Here is a 17,440-nt window from a genome sequence, read left to right as displayed (position 1 = left end):
TTAGAGACCTAAATTTAGTGACCTAGAAAATTTGAACCTAGAATAGCGTAGGCCTATGCTGTAAGCACTAATATTGAATTACATTACGTTATTCACTAGCGTTTCCAGGGTATCGAATCGTAATGTTGGAACTATGTAAATTATATTTATTAGCAATGGTATAAAATCAAATCAATCAAAATCAAATCAAAATTCATTTATTCAATTTAGATGCGTCTCAGGGCATACTTATGAATGTCAAAAACGTTTACAAAATTCGCGAAAGAGCAAAATTTCACCATCCGTTCTCAAAACTACCAGGAGGCCTTGTTCTGAGAAGAACGGGCAAGAAACTCAGCAAGATTATTTTGTATGATTCTCCTACGGCAATATGAACTTGGATTATTAACTGTAATTATGAACTGTATGTAAATAAATATGTTTTAATCCGTAGGTACCCCATGCGATTGAAAAACTCTGTATAATTGATTGTATGGCTTACCGAATATACTTAGGTAACACTGAATATGTGTAGAGAATGAGAAAATGAGAAACGACTTAATGTATAAAGTTGCCAAGTTTTTCGAAGTAATCTCCGTTCCTCTGTACACATCGTCACATGCGATGGAACCACTGAGAAAAGCAGTGGGCCGATTCTTATATGTCTCTTTTGTGGCATTTTTGTACGATTTCACCGCATCTTCAGGGCTCGTAACGCGAATACCTTGAATTTTATCTTTAGTTCCTGGGAATTGAAAGTCGCTGGGCACCAGATCAGGGCTGTATGGCGGATGAGATGAGTGATGAGATAATCAAATATTCAACGATTTATTTTGAGGATTGTGCATTGTCGTGGTGAAGGAGGATCCTGCTTCGATTTATAAATCCAACCCCAGTGCTGTTCTACTTCTGTGAAGTGCTTAAAATAATTAGTTTAAAGAAGGTTTCTTGCATCGGCTATGTATGAAGCGGCGGTGTTTCGATTGTTTTGGTGCGTGGTTTGTGCAATTTTTGAGGGTAAAGGTGTTTTGTTGTATATTATGTCACTTTATTTAGTTAATTATAATTTACTTAATATTTTCGGCGTCCTGGTGGACAGAAAAACTGTGTCCAGTTTATGTTTCCACCATACAAACTTCTACTATTTAAGATTATTTATAAAATAAATAAATAAAATAAATAAGAAGGAATCCACGAGAGGAAGCCACGAGATTGAAGGTACTGTGCCGATTCCATTCTTTCATTATCTGTCAATTATTCCAAATATTGAGAAATCTTAAATTAAATAAACAGTTAATACAGTCCTTTAGTCCAAATACAGGTATATTAATTAGCAATAAATAATGTAATAGGTATAAATATTCATCTATAAAGTTGAATTACAATGTCTCTACTTGTTTTAAAACTAAATTGAGGTAACTGTGCATCATATAAAAACTGTTCCTCGAAATGACACTTTATAAAGTTGCCTTAGATAGTAGAGCCTTATTACCTGCATTCAGGCTCCTCGCGACAGGTATGGGCAAGAGTGTGGCAGGCGGGTAGCGGAGTTCCGAGTGGGGGGCGCTGCGCACATGACGGATGAAGTCGCTCCTGGGCGTTCATGCAAGAGTCCTCTTTGTTGTCAGTTTTCCTATAAAATAAAAAATATATCAAATTATGCAAAGAAAGGTAGAAATCACATTATTTTACATAATAATGATGTTTTGTTAAAAAGAAAATGCACCCTAGGATTCCATTCCATTTGGTTTATTTACCATACTTTACATAATAATTTCTACAAAACACTTATATAGGAATTAAGAACTGTTGCACGGTATGAATAATTTCCGTTTCAGCATAGGGTAGGTTGAGAAGATGTTGTTAAAGATTGTTTGTGAATGTATAAAGGTTTGCATCGTTTAGTAAAAAAATTGTTTTTAAGAAATTGGCGTAAGATGAGTGCATTGAAGGTGAAAATCGTTAAGAAAGTGCGTTTTATAGGTAGCTTATATGTAGGTCTGCGATGTGTATGATGTGGTATGGTCGTTGTTTGTTTCCAAAAATCTACATATTGCCATTATGTATAGCTGTCTAACAGTTAAAAGTGTTTCATTGTACAATTTTCAAGTGAGTAGCGAAAAGGTTTAGGATATCTTCAAAATGGCGCGCACTCTTTTAGCATTGAAGACGATGGCGGTGCCGAATGTATAAGTGCATAGACTATTTATATTATATTTATTATTTATATATCTTTGTATAAAAAAGGTTTTGCATCAAATCTATTATTCAAGAATATTTATCATACAAATTTACGATACGATGCACAATGTTATCATGTTTGTTCAAAGTTTGTAAGTTTTACAGACTTTCATTTTTTCCAAATTGATAATATACAATTATGGCTAAATAAACGCTTTTTACATAATTTTACATTGTCAATAAAACTGCCCCGTATTGTGAAATACGTTCGAAGTTTTTTACGTTAAGTTTTTCATATGCAGTCGTACTCTTGACCTTTTCTTTGGTTAATCTAGAATCGAAGAATCCAGATTGTTCGGCTCAGATATACTATTGTTTAATGCCTACAGATTGGTATATATTGTTCAATTCTCATACAATGGTTAAAATCTAATTATATATAATGTAAGTTTCTATCTCTTTTACACAAAGTTATTGACTGCGTTATCTGCAATCTAACGAAAAGCTAAGTCTCAAGACTAAAGGTAAAACTTTGTAAGCTTTATTCCCCGCAAGTCAATACAGATTCAATAATATTAATCAAAAAGTTATTCAATCACATTGTTTGACCACTTACTTCGCCAATAACATACAAACTTCTACCAACTTCTTAAGGGTAAATATCAGTTCGATTTAATTAGTTTTCGCAAGAAAATCTTGAACTTAGTACATACATGTGAAACTTTGACATTGACGCATATCAGATAGTGTTTGACAGTCGCACTCTTACATATATTTAAGTTAGGCGTGACGACCTAGTTTAATATACATATAACATAAACATTTCTACTAATAGGTGCCTATGTACGGCTCTGAAATTAAAAATTTCATGTTATTTTTTTGGTAGCCCTAGTTCATTTTATAGGAACTTATAGGTTAAGTATATATAGTCAGATTAGTAGGGCCTAAACAATGTCTAGATGACAACTGAACAAACAGAGATTTTACTTAATAAAAACAGTTGTAGTAACATTTTTAAAGACAAGGTGCTTTTATAGCGTGGGTGGGTATCTAGATTATAAGTTTGACTTTAATTATAAATAACTTAACTTACTTACCTATTATTATGATATTATGTTAATGTTTGTATTATATGATTTGCATGTCTATCTATATGTGGCGGATTGTGCGGATTTTTATAATTAATGTATCTAAATGTACCACTATTATAGCAAATAAACGATTTCATTTCAAAGTTTAATGGTTTTTATTTACGCATAAAAAATATAGGTTGAAGAGATGTACAAAAACTTACTTGCACAAACAAAATGCAATTTCTGTATTCCAATGCACTCCAGGCTTACGGTAGAAATGCCTTAAAGCTCCCATGCACCCTTCCCGATCACAATCGGTTGAATGGCACTTCTGCAGTACCGGCGTTAGGGCTGCCACACACTCGGTGTCCTTAATACAAGTGTCCAGGGCTGTGTGACATGTTGATTGAAGGGCCGCCTTATCATCACCTGCTTTACCGTTTTCCTTCCCAATTCGCTCTGTAGGTATATTACATGGTTTAGTATGAACAACGTCTCGTGTCGTTGCTTTTACCATTTATTTTTACTTACACTAGGTTTTCTTATTTTATCTTAGTGTATATTACCAATATTTATCTATTATCCGTAATAGTGTGTGACAAAATATTTTTGTGTGCTGTGCCATACATGTTGATATTTGGGAGAAATTATAATGTCGTCAAAACAATTACATATAGGAACGGAAATACGGTCAAAATAAAATCAATATTTGGATCAGGTATAAGGAAATAATATAAATATAATATAGTGTTCAAACATTACTACATGCGATAGGTAATATTGTTTAAAAGTAATTTATAAATTGGTGGAATCATGAAATCGTGTTATATGATTTGCTCATGATCATGTGAAAAATCTTTTGATTGCAAGCAAAACTCGATATACCATGCTTATGTGTTGCCGTCAATAATTTTAATACCTTTTAACTTACCGGACTTATATTTAAAAGGGGAGAATATTTATCCATGTGTAGCTAGGAATGTTGCAAAGCTTCGCGGAGTTGTTTTAGAAGCACTTGTATACAGTCTGACTTGGTCCGACTTGCTCTATGGTTTTAGTTCTACGCAAAGCTTTACCCTTCTACCTTACATCTACAAGACTAATCAGGTTCAGGAATGGTGGTAATGACATGAGTTCCTGTGCCAGTCCGTGTTGATGATGTTCTAACTGTACAAACTTCTCTAAATGTTGTTACGATATCTATGGTTAAGTATTTGTAAGTGTACCTCATTGTAATCATAACAATACCGTCGACTACTCTCCTTATACTAGTCTAGTTCTCTATCAGTGAACGTAATACATACGGTTTTCATCAATATATCCTGGTCCGTAGACAGTCTTGGTTGCGTAAAGTGGGTCTTCGCTCCCCCCTGGCTCATGGGTCCACCGATGGTAATGCCCATGCGGTTTGTAGTGCGGGCTCGCGTATCGGTGTACGTGACTCATAATTTTGTCCGGGGCGATTAGGTTGCCATCTTGGGTAATCGACATACCGCCAATCCATGACGTCACGCCTGTTGCGTTCCGATTTGCGTGTCGTCCGTCCGACATCAGCTTTACTGGAATTGAACCCGACTTGCTTAGCTGGGGAAAGCGTTGACCGAGCCATACCGCGACTCTAATGACTAAGGCGATCGCGTAGGGCCGGTCTGACATAAAAAACCCTACTAAATCAAAAAACGACAAACAAACAACGATATCCAAAACGTATGATACAAAGGACAAAAATTAAAACCACGAACGTTCAAATTTTGGATATATTAGCAAAGCTCTTTACGACTTTATAGAACTGTCGTCAAAGCAAATCTATGCCGCGCAGTAACCATAGAGATCGTAGAAATAGGAGATGCAGACATGCAACATGCTGATACTAAAGTCTGGAAACACAAATTAGACTCTCAAAGCGGACGCGTTAATTGGATTAATTGGCTCATTCCATCCAGTTGAAAGTCTAAAGTGGTTTAAAAATTAAGGAATAAAGGAAAGTAGCAGTAACGAAAGCATGCGGGCATAAAGTAGGAGCGGATTGATTTTTCTTGAGAGCAACAATACTTCACTACGTCTGTATTTTATTTAAATATATCAGAATAACTGGATTTTATATTGAGCACAATGTATACAACTCATTCCGTTTTTAAATACATATTCTATATAATTGTTATATAAAGGTTCTCATACCTACCACTAAACTTCATGAAACTATATTTGTGACGACTTAATCTATATGATGTGTCGATTACGATGATTAAGGAAAATTACTCTTTAGACGAAGTATTTGTGTATTCATACTCTACCCATCTCGTATACACCTAGACTTTGTAACAGCGAAATTGCACAATGATTCGACGAATGGACTGCGGTGGTTCACTTGCGCTCCTACCTTACGAAGCTTAGCGAAGCGTGCAGTGCAAGAGGCGACGGAATCCGATAGACACATAGAGAGAGGTGCGGCGGCGGATTACCGTGACGGGGCCGAGGGGGGCGCGGGGAGAGGAGGGCAGCGCGAAGCAGGCTTGCAGCGGCGGCACGCGTCATCAGCCTCGTGCCGTTCTCGGTGAGAAGCAGGATGGTACCGTCAGGTGCTGCGTACCGCGTCAGCGGAGGCGCTCTTGCCGCAGGCTTCCTCGGTTCGAACAGCGCCCTCACCGCCGGTGGACAATCGCCCCCAGCCGCCGCTGCCCCATAACCACGTTACCAACAACCACTGACCGCCCCCGTGCCGAGCCGCACTCAGAATACACTTAACGGATCACAATTAATTTCCCTTAAGAGTATTCTTGTGAAAGGTTAGATAAGAGTAAGGATATTATACGCCGCCCCGACAATGCTCTATCAGTAGCAGGCGCAGACCATCACCGAAGGCCGAAGGTGTGAAGCCAAGAGTTGGGGTAACTGCGGGCATTTGTACGGTGTGTGAGGTCAGGAGTACACTAAAAAGAAGCTGAGTGTCCGTGAAACAAAAAGGTTTACAGCCTTGTGTGGTAAATTAGTGATCTAACTTTATTCCTAGGCCTAGGCATCTAACAGTGTGGAAATTAATAGGCAGATAAAGTAAAGTAAACATGAACAGAACAAAAGGGTACAAAACAAAACTAATGTAACACGTTGACAACTATTTTGTTTGAGTCTAGAACTCTTGAAGCTTTTGGTGGAGTGTTTATGTTTGTGGTTTGTTCTTAGTTTCATTAGTTGTAATGTTATCCATTAAATATACAACATAAAGGCACACAGTAATACACTTAAATAATTCATATCATGTTTTGCTTAAACAGTGTAGGGAGGCTATGTTGGGGATACCACAAGGCATTCGTATTGGTCACGTTTGATTCACAACGAGTGAAACTGGTAAACCATTAATTGTTTGTGTACAAGTCACAAGTGTAGGTACCTAAGCATTGCCATTATGTTAACACTTAAAGCTATATATCATAACTTTCTATTTTGAGTGAGATAATATTGTCGGGAGATTTATCAACCATTGAAATCCTTTCATAACAAAAATCGAGCGCGATGACATGCGATTCGCAGATTTTCAAGCAAATATTTGCTCGATAAAATAACTTTCTATCATAATATATTTTATTTAGAATGGTCGTTGTACTTGACAAGCATAGCATTAAAGTTATGTCAAATAGAAATTGTGTTTATTTCATGCTTAACTTATGATATAGATAAATTTTGTAATAGAAACAAGAGATTGGACCTTTTTTAATTGACAACGAACTCCCTCAACTGTATTTAATAAAATTAAGTTACATATAGCTCCTTAGAATACATTTTGCCACACAATACCATTAAACTTTATTTATTACGCCATATATTACCTGTGATATCATTTGAGAAATTTTTCAATTCCAAGTGCTGTATTGGAGAATTATTTTCTAACAGTTGTGAACGTTCTCACGTACAAAACAACACGGACAATACTCTTTGTTTTCCAGCCGTTGTGACTTATAAGCCATAACAGAGTTCAAAGTCCCAATGAGCTTTATAATAATGCGTTAATTGCCAGTTAAACAAATCACTTATTTTTACAAACATACGTTCTTAAACTATCTTAAATAATAATAGCAAAAAGTGGCCTGTGACAGTGTCACCGTATTCCAACTGAAATGCTCACGGCATGAGCTATTGAGGCATTCCTGCTTCTTTTTTCATCCTATCAATCTTTCTACTGCCACTTCATAAATATGAAAACATAACTTATATCTCTATAGAAAATAGAGAATAGTCGTCAAAAACTATTATAACTGAAAATAGATGACGCAACTGAAACAATGATTATATGACTGATTATAAGTGATGATTTTACTTAAGTCCCTTTGTTTCCGATCCAAAACAATCACCAGGAATCGTACCATCGATTAATTACGTGTAGATCAGCTTAATTTCCGTATTACCCTAATACTGAATATTGAGTATTGAACCCCTATAACCCCAATCAGGGGCGAAAAATCGGTGTCAAAGTATTCTTCAAAAGGTTTACTTCTGTAGACCGAGCTCAAAGTGCCCTTAACACAAAGGAGGGCTGAATGGATTTCCGTCCCATTGTTTCTTTTGTATTGCTTTTGGATTTTTAGATTATTCGATTGATGTTATTGGTAGCGAATAATTGATAAGGCGATTGAAATTAAATTTCAAATCGTACATTCTTTTTATGAGATACAACTGAATAAATTAGTAATAGTTTAGTTATTTTCAAGGCAGCAGCTACAAAACCATTGGTGATATAAGTTATTTTGTTTCCTTTAATTATTTTTCGTTTACACGTAACTGTTAAATTTTTTTGTGATTTTGATTTAGGGTTGAGGCGCACTGAGTATAATAATCTTCCTATTTATTGTGTTATTGACCCTGCGTTCTTTGCGGATCAGTAGGGATGCCTACAGGTTCAAATTTAATGACATGGAATAAGTGATACCTGTCTATTGTGTTCCATAACAAACATATGGTTTTTTTTTGTTTTTGAGTACTTCTTACAAATGTTTGATAAGGGTCGAATAAAGCTTTTTTTGACAAATTTCATACTATTTGTTTTATGTTGCGAATAGTTAAAGATAAAATTTTAAGTAAAGTTTCGTAAAGTATTGTGACTAAGACAATTACTTTCATATTCACTTTATCTTTACTTGTAAACACCTGAGTTTTTAAGAATTTTTTCTTTTTACTTCCTATCTTGTAACGAAAGATATCTTTAGCTACTTTGGCAGCTCAGCCATGCTCTTAGGCCCTCTGTACCTGTCACATGCGTCAAGTATTGAGACTGAAGGTCATACATTTAATAATTTGAAACGTGAACTAAGACTTCCGTGTGTCAAATTTTCAGTTCATTTAGGGCCTGTTTCACAATGTCCGGATAAGTTCCAAATAAGTTATTTATTACTTATTGGTAGGATAAACAGTATTTTTGCCTTTCACAACTGTCAGATAGCGCTATTTGTCATGAAATGCCAAGTATATTATTCGGTACTTTTATCTTTCGAATAATTTATGTGCTGCATAGCTATTTGGGACTTTATCCATACATTGTGAAACAGGCCCTTAGTCATTTATTCATTTAGGTAACTTAATGTACACTTATGAACGTCAAAAAAAGAAATATACATTAAATGCTTCTTATTTTACATTTACTACCAGTTCTCTAATCAAGGACGTAGAACGGAAGAGAAGAACTGGCAATAAACTCTCCGCCACTTTTTTTAACCGCCAAGTTTTTTCTTTTACACAACGTTTGGAAGGAGCTGCAACCATTACACCATGTTCCATATGACAATCTCGAATAATAAAGAATATAAAATAAATTTAAAACAATTACTTCTTTAAAGAAACATAACAATAAAATCTTTCACTTTATAATGTATCCATTGACAAGATTACTTTCACACATCTGTGTACAAAAAGCATTGTATTTCTATTTCCTCGAGAGAAAATTCCGTTTTCAATTTTAAAGATTACCGCAGGATTTAAATTACGGTTCCTATTTATATTTGAGGTAAGCCAACTAATCCTTCCCTCGGATTTCAAAGTTTCTCAAATAACGCCCTGCTTCAGTAATATTGCTTACTTCTGTGTAGATTTAAGATTACCTTTGAGGTTAATATTGTAATTACGTGAATTCATGAATGCGTGTTACATTTTTCATTATCTTATTATTTATTTATTATATTATTTTCATAAACCTATTGTAATTGTTATATTCCAATTTCTTACCATTACATTAAATGCGGGCCTAGTGGTTTCGACTTTCGCTTGCGAACAGTTAGTTTCGTAGTTAGCTGGGGTTCGAACCTCTATGCTTATCATCCCTGAAGAAAAAGTATTGCGACTATAGTCTTAGTCGCAATACGAAAACTTTATTTAAATTTTATCTTTAATTTTGTTATATCTGAAGCCCTGAACGTGTAAAAAAAATGGTATGAAATCAAAAGAAACCCTTTTTTACAACCCTTATCAAAATTTTGTAAGAAGTACTTAAATATATTCAACAGGCAAATTTTACCTTTTTCAACAAAAACAGAACAGATATTTTACTGTAAAATATTTGTTCTCCTTGTATCGGTTCATATGAGACCACACATTTACTCATTGCAGTTGAAATTCAATTTCATTTCCTATAAGAACAAACAAAGGCGAGCCATCGATTTATGGAATTAAACGACTCGGTCTAGATTGAAAGTTGAAGCCGCTGGCGAGAAATCGACCACTTTGGATTAATACTTCCCTCGGGCGCACTTAGGGTTGACATTATAAAGTTTTTCTATATTTAAACGGTTTTTAATCAGACTTTAATAGTCACCTTGTTGAAGATATCTAAGCATCTGTATTTGTATCGTTTTTCATAAGAGTCAAATGGACTAGCTTACATTTTTTTCATACTTTCCAAGATAATTTTCATTTACTTTAATCAATCGATGAATGACTGGACTATAAACTTCTTTACATATTAATAACCCTGTAGCGACTTAACGAACGAAATCAATCATTTGAATGTATCACTTCACCTGATAAATAATACAATTATCTTTAATGAAAATATTCCAGGAGTAAAAAGGTGTGGTATAAAGTTTAAATAGATGAAGCCGTGTCAAGATTAGTTAACATTTATAGATTAATCTACTATACTATAGATAGTTACTTAAGTAACAGAATGAAGCAGTGACTCAAGTGAGAGGCAGAAATATGACGTATAGTAATTATTGCCATTAAATAAATTTCTTTTAACGTGACGTCATGCGCAAATTTGAGTTAATTTATGCGCAAATGACTGCGTCGATCGACAACACTTTACTCGGTATTTAGTAGTGACCAGTATCATGCTAACTTACATGTTTTGTTGCTGACTAAGAAATAAAACGTCTTGTTGTCACGCGACAAAAACCATTTTAATTGGTAGTTTATTCTTGACTATGGAGAGGCATGCAAGGCCCGAATTGATTTATATAAGGACTTCATATTTGCTTTTTATATTAAAGTACATACGTTTGGTCTTAATAGTTATGTATGAATGAATGCAACAATGATTGTGATAAGACTTACATATGACTTACATTTTGATCCTAAATTCGAAACATTCTATCATTATACGAAGTGGGAAAATTAACATGTGTTTTTCTATAATAAAGGTTCTTCGTTTTCTTGAATTTTCAAGATAGTAATTTACATAATAAGAGCTCAATCAAATCATATATCTAGGAATTGATTTTATTTATAGAAAACTATCGCATTTTAAACGAAACAATAGATTGTCTTATGTAATTTAAAAATGCAGGAGCAATAACTTTTAAAGAGCTTAAGCTCTGTAACGATATACGTTTCTGTAATTAGAGTATGACCTTAAACAACTGAAAACTTTTTTATATATAACAGGCGGCAAACACGAGGCTCTGATCTTAAGATATACCGCCACCCATGGACACACTCGATAACAGAGGGGCACGGGTATGTTGCCTACCTATTAAGAATTGGGCAGCTGGTTTCACAACGTGGTCTCGAATCAATGATCAGTAACCTCACGGCGCGCGTTTAGTGCAACAATCTATCTTAATCACGATAATGTACATCAGACATAATTTTTCACGTTTAAATTATCGGTATGGGTTCCGAAATATTATCTCACTCATCACATTGCGGAAAGCTAAGGGTGCGTACTCACCAACACACGGGTTGTGGTTTACAACAGCAAAGATGCGGTCACAACGTTTCTTCATATGGGTGTTGGGGCAGATGCAGCCGAAGAGAGGAGATAGACGTAAACCAGCCCAGGCTTCGCGGCATGATTCCCTGGAATTTAATGATTCAGCTTTGCATAGGAATTATTATTGATACTTAGTTTTCACTTCCCTATTATAATCCAACTTTAGCAGTAGGGTAATTCTGATAAACGAAAACTGAAATGACGGATCAAAATAACGTTGATGGCTCATTGTAACGCGGTAATTCCTTTCTCTTGTCTTTTGTTTTATTTATAAACATAAAATTATCGTGATTAGTATTAAGCACTAAGAACTATATAAGCTTTTATGAGACATTTAAGTAATTATCTTAACCAAATTCTATTCTAATCTGACCTCATTTAATCTACTTCGTGTCTGAGTAATCTTTGTCATCTCAATCAAGAACAGTACAAACGGAGAAGCTAAGCGTGAAAATACATATTGACCACCTCTTACAGGTATTTAGAAGTCTGTGAGTACTAAACGAGAATTTCAAGAACGAGAATTATTAGTAAAAATAACAGTGTATATAATCAAGTTGCACCTTTATTTTTAGTATATTTAAGTGCTTACGATAACATTATATTTCACTATAAATTTGCAATAGTGCTATTATACTAACTACATCGCGTTCAACCGACAGTCATAAATCGTTATTACGTCTTTTATTATGGGCATACACATACTGTGTGCTTGTAGGGGGTAGTTATGAGTTGAATATATATATATAATCTGGCTTGTTAATGGCTGATATCGATAAACAAAACACGAGCGGTCTTATTACGCGTGGTAATGTGCCGTTTTGTAACCATAGTAACGATGTTCACTCCCTGTGAAAAAATTGGTAACTGTAGTAACAGTTTCGGTCATATATTTAGTGAAGTACTTGGAAGTGTAAATAGATCATCATGCTCAATAACAACTATATCACATACATGTTAATCTGATCTCTTCACGTTTTTGAAAATAGTTTGACGATACGTAATCAAATACCATAAGGCCCTATACTCACTGAGACCTTCTCGTAAAGGCCAACTGGTTTCACCTATGTTCGGATTGAGTTTGCATCAATCAGGACCATTGACCTCCTCAATAAAAATATATAATATAACAAATTACCGGAAAGTTTGAAGAGCGAGGCAAATAACTTGAGGTTTACCAAATCTTTTAAGAAATTATTATATAAAAAGTGTTATTACACTGGTACAGAGTTTCTAACCGATAGACTCTAATTTGTTTTATAAAAGTTATGTTTATTTATAATTTTAAGTATATTCTTCTTGCAATGTAAAGCCAAAGTAAATAAATAATGCAAATAAAAATGCCACCGTAGTTGAACATTGCTGTGCCTAACCAAGGTCCATATTGTAATAAATTATAACGTGTCACCTATTCGAATGAATGTGTAACTCGGTTTATTAGTTACTAAAATTACTTCCAATAAACAAATTGCCAAACTATATAATTTACGGATTTAAATACAATAAAACGACGAAAAAGGTCTTCCTTTCAAAGACTTGTTCGTTGCGAAGATTGGAAATCGTTAATTCATACTTGAGTTCGTCCATTTTCATTCAACTATTTCAGAACGACTTGCTTAAATGAGAACATAAAGTGGAAGATAGGTATCATAATAGATGTATTTTATAAATAATATTGTCAGGTACCCTTAACGATAAAATTGCTTAGCATTTAAAACACCTCTTAATTAAACTGCTCTTTACAATTATTTTTTTAAAATTCTACTGGTTTAACGTGTTTTTGGGCAACTGGTATTAAACCATAAACAAATTGCCTAACATATCACACACATATTAGTAGTTATTTTCAGTACAGAGTAGGCTGGAGCCTAGGGTGGAACACTCACAGAAATCAAACAGATATTGTCGTTTTCTGACGTTTTACAGATCTGCCTCACGTTTGACATTGTGTATATGCTGCAGCAACCTTCCATAATCTAGAGTAAAACAGCTAGATCACCAACCAATAATCCACCTCTGCGCTCTAACACTTATAAGCGAAAATAGCTAAATTGCATCCATCAAATCCGCCACTGGTAATCCTAATTTAACAAATGAACTCTACACAGCTGATCATAAGCATCCGCCATCTTGTGAAACTCAATGCCGAATTAATTTTAAGCGAAAAAAATTGTAATCGTTGGTTATTGGCCTACTATTTAGCAGCGTTTATAGCTAAGAGGGATAGAATACACTTCAATAACTCAAACGCGGTCTAAGTAACTACTGTATTGTGTTTTGTTTTCCATAATTTCTTTCTTAGCAACGCCATCATACACTTTAAAAAGAGTTATTATTTATAAGTTACCTATTACTAGGTAATTTTCTAAATTTAAGTAGACAATTGTTCTTGTTATTTGAAATTGAACCTGTAATGATTGAAATCGTTATATTACTGAAAAATTAATGTCTTGTTACCTTAAATATTTTGAAATTGGAATGAGGAATAACAAAAATACTATTATATAATAAAATAATATTTAGTCATAAATGAGATTTTAAGGTTATGTAATTTATCTTGAGAGAAAGACCAAACAAAACCTAAATACGGTGAGTTTGAATAGACCAAAAGCAGAAAATACCGAATGGCCACTTCATGCTTTAGTCTATATTGCGACTGCATTAAAATATATATAAAATAAATAACATTTTAAGGATAGACTCCAGAACGTAGTTTAAATATCTTTAACTTTCATTTGTAAAATACATCGAGTTAGAGTAATATTGTTTTGGTTTGAATAATCGATATAGTTCAGTTTATGTTTTATATAAAACTTCTAAGAAATCTAAAGACTGGTTTGGCAATTCTTTGAAAGTTACATTAAGATATGATTGATCGAACAGATAACATAACGTAGGCGTCTAAGTTCGAAATTCAAAAACCTTTGGCATTTGCTGACTTATTGGTTACGAAAAATTAGGTGGGAGTTCGAACTGTCAAAGTTATTCGAAATGTCAGCGGTTTTCAAAGTTTAACGATAAATTAAATATCACAAGATTTCGTTACCTCAATACTTAAAAAGATTTATACATGAATTAATTCCAAATTCATGGAAATCATCTACTTATGTAAATATTAGGTACATTTTATGTTTATAGAGTTTATCATCCAAAAAATTTTCACGCTTTCACCTGTACAAGGATTTTTATACATACAACGTAATAGTAATATTATGTTTACTAAAGAATACAGTTTAAATATGGTAAAATAAAACATTTTTTTCTTATAAACAAGACTTGATTGTATAGAATAAAATATATATAGGTCAAACAGAATAAGAGTATACCTATCCTCCATACGGCATTCTCCATCTCTGGCCTTGCAAGCGTTCTTGAACCGGTCGAAGAGGACAGAGCAGGCTTTTTCATTGTGGCAGACACTTAGAGCATAGGTGCAGGTTGGTAGAGTTTCCACTGGGTACGGATCTTTCTCTGAAACAATATCATCATTTTCATTATCATTATCTTTATAAATAGTTGTAATAGCTTAGGATTGTTTCCTCTATAGATATAAATATGAACATTATTTTTACCTATATTTAGGTTATCGGACCAAATAAAAAAAATAAATTAATTTAGTATTTATTCTGACTCATAGATCACTAAAATAAATAAAAATGAATAATTTAATAATATTATTATTTTGCTATTTAAATTAGAAATTGAATTATAGATGAACAACACTTGTTTTACGGTTGAAATTGGTCGATAATAAGATAGATATAAAAAGATTTTAAAAATATTATTTATATTTCAATACATATACTTTTGTTCTTTGCATATATATTCCCATAGTATATTTAACATCTTACCCTTCTTCATAACGAAAACGCAGGGATGGTCAAACAGAAAGTCGCGGAAAGAGTTACATTCAGGGTCGACATTCGGTTCTCGACAGAGGCAGGTCGGCTTGAAGAACGGAAAGGCTTGCAGAGTCCTCAGCGCAGCTTGGCATTTCGTCACAGTTACAGTAGAGCAGGCAACTGGAAGAAATTATTTAGAACAACTTAAAAATATATAGCAATTTCATTAAATTTACGTAACTTATGTTTCAAATGCTTTCATGGTCCGCCGCTTGAAAATTGTCATTTGAAACGTGACCTCAAATGTGCTGGTTAATAAAATTACTCCCCAATAAGGGATATAACTGCTGCACACTGCAATGTAGTATAAAATTGAAATTTAAAGTTAAGCCTTCTGTTTCTTCTTAAAACTGTTCACTTTTGCTGAATCTGGGAATTTTGAGCTAAACGCAATGTATACGTACTACGGAGTCGCAGTAACCTAGATAACCTTTCATTATAGTTAACAATACGAAATTCCACTAGTATCACCTCAACATCCACCGTTCCACAACTGCGCGTTTTTCTAGGCAGTTTTTGCCGCGCACCATCACTTTGTGGTGGTCGACTGAAGTATTTCCGAACCAATTCGACTGGTCCTTCAAGAAAAGAGCGTACAAATTCTTAAAAGGCCGGCAACGCACTCGTGAGCCCTCTGGCATTGAGTGTGTCCATGGGCGGCGGTATCACTTAACATCAGGTGAGCCTCCCCGTTTGCCCCCTGTTCTATTAAAAAAAAAATCAATTTTTACCAAACCACAAGCTAATCCTAATTATTAGAATTAATCCTTGTTGACTAGAAGTAAGTTAAGTAGAAATCGAACATTATTTCCCAGTCACGACGAAGTTGGTCATTACATTCTGTTTTTGTTGGAACTCGTTACAGAATGTCAGATGACGAATTTTTTCCTTTTCCCTTTCTGACCCTCGAAATTAGGAAATGTATTCGAACAAAGATTCCATTGATTTTCCTTAATGCCTTGTAACCTTTCACAGGGTAGATGGAAAAGAAAATTGTCTTAGATTTAAACACGTTTGATGCTGCGGTACAAATATTTGACTAGAATGCTATTACTAGTTGAAGGAGTACGAAATAAATATATAAAAAATTAACATGTTATTATTTATTGTCTTAAAATAAAACGAATCTCTCTAATGTAAAAGTATGTTTTTAGATTGTTGTGTGCATGACACTGATTATTTTCACGGGAAAATTTAAGATAGTATTGATTTATTTGCTATAAAGGTTGGTAGTTTTTTTATATTATTGATTAAGAGATATTAAGCCCTACTTTCTAAATTAGTTTTTTTTTTCATTTTTAATAAACTGATATAGATCTAACAATCTACATAGGTATCTTATTAAAAAAGCTAAATTTATCTGATTATACTGTTATTTTTTTCGTTTAGTCTAAACTTAATATTACTCAAGGATTGGTAGGTGTTATAGTCGATTTTCAATGTAATAACTAAAATAGATTTAGAAAATTCGTAATATCATTACTAATTCTCACTTATGTACTCAAATTACCTTTAGGTACCCGAGTAGACCTTCTTGTCACTTATATTTACCCTTACTAAGACTGACATTTATTTTGGTGAAATTTAAAAATAAACTAGTGAAACTAACGAATACTTTTTAATTAAATTTAACAACCTGTTTTCGTACGAATAATGAACAGTTTTTCATAGCAGTCTTGTTAGCTTAAAAAAATATTTTTTTAAATGTTCAAATTAAATCTGTTGTTTTATAAAGCATTATTGCTATTAAAATTCATTTAACGAGATGATACAACTGAAATCTTAATTGCATCCTAAATTCTGTGAAAAATTCAATAGAAAGCCATCCCTATATTATACAAGAGACTAAACAGCTTTCTCCGAGAAATAAAGCATAAAAAATGAGCGAGAGTCAAATTGCTTTAAAAATGGGCAACTAAATCCATCTATTCTTGCCATAATGGGCTTCAATGACCCGTCGCGAGTCGCTGTCATATTGACAAGGGTTGTACTTTATCGATGTTAATGCTCAAAAATTCCTTCTGAGTAACCCTAATTTGCCTCTTGCGGTTACTAAAATTTAGCTATTCATACCTTATAGTTGAAAATATGCTTGGCAGCCGTAAAGGTTT

The 17,440-nt window shown here is 33.9% G+C and overlaps 1 protein-coding gene across 2 annotated transcripts in view; it reads right to left on the bottom strand.

Annotated features, from left to right (window-relative positions):
• LOC110998980 overlaps positions 1-17,440 on the bottom strand; it is a 129,783-nt gene that overhangs the window by 11,696 nt on the left and 100,647 nt on the right. Inside the window, exons 4-9 of one of the 2 annotated variants that reach the window (XM_045630799.1) lie at positions 15,279-15,449; positions 14,754-14,898; positions 11,386-11,513; positions 4,538-4,792; positions 3,455-3,692; positions 1,472-1,612 (exon numbers count right to left, since the gene is read on the bottom strand). In XM_045630799.1, the coding sequence (XP_045486755.1) occupies positions 1,472-1,612; positions 3,455-3,692; positions 4,538-4,792; positions 11,386-11,513; positions 14,754-14,898; positions 15,279-15,449 (1,078 nt within the window). The remainder of the gene's footprint in view (positions 1-1,471; positions 1,613-3,454; positions 3,693-4,537; positions 4,793-11,385; positions 11,514-14,753; positions 14,899-15,278; positions 15,450-17,440) is intronic. The other variant, XM_045630800.1, reaches the window with a different exon arrangement.

The sequence above is a fragment of the Pieris rapae genome, chromosome 13 (genome assembly GCF_905147795.1).
Source record: "Pieris rapae chromosome 13, ilPieRapa1.1, whole genome shotgun sequence".
Lineage (NCBI taxonomy): Eukaryota > Metazoa > Arthropoda > Insecta > Lepidoptera > Pieridae > Pieris > Pieris rapae.
Note: the sequence above shows the minus strand (reverse complement) of the source record. Positions and strands in the feature narration are given on the sequence as shown.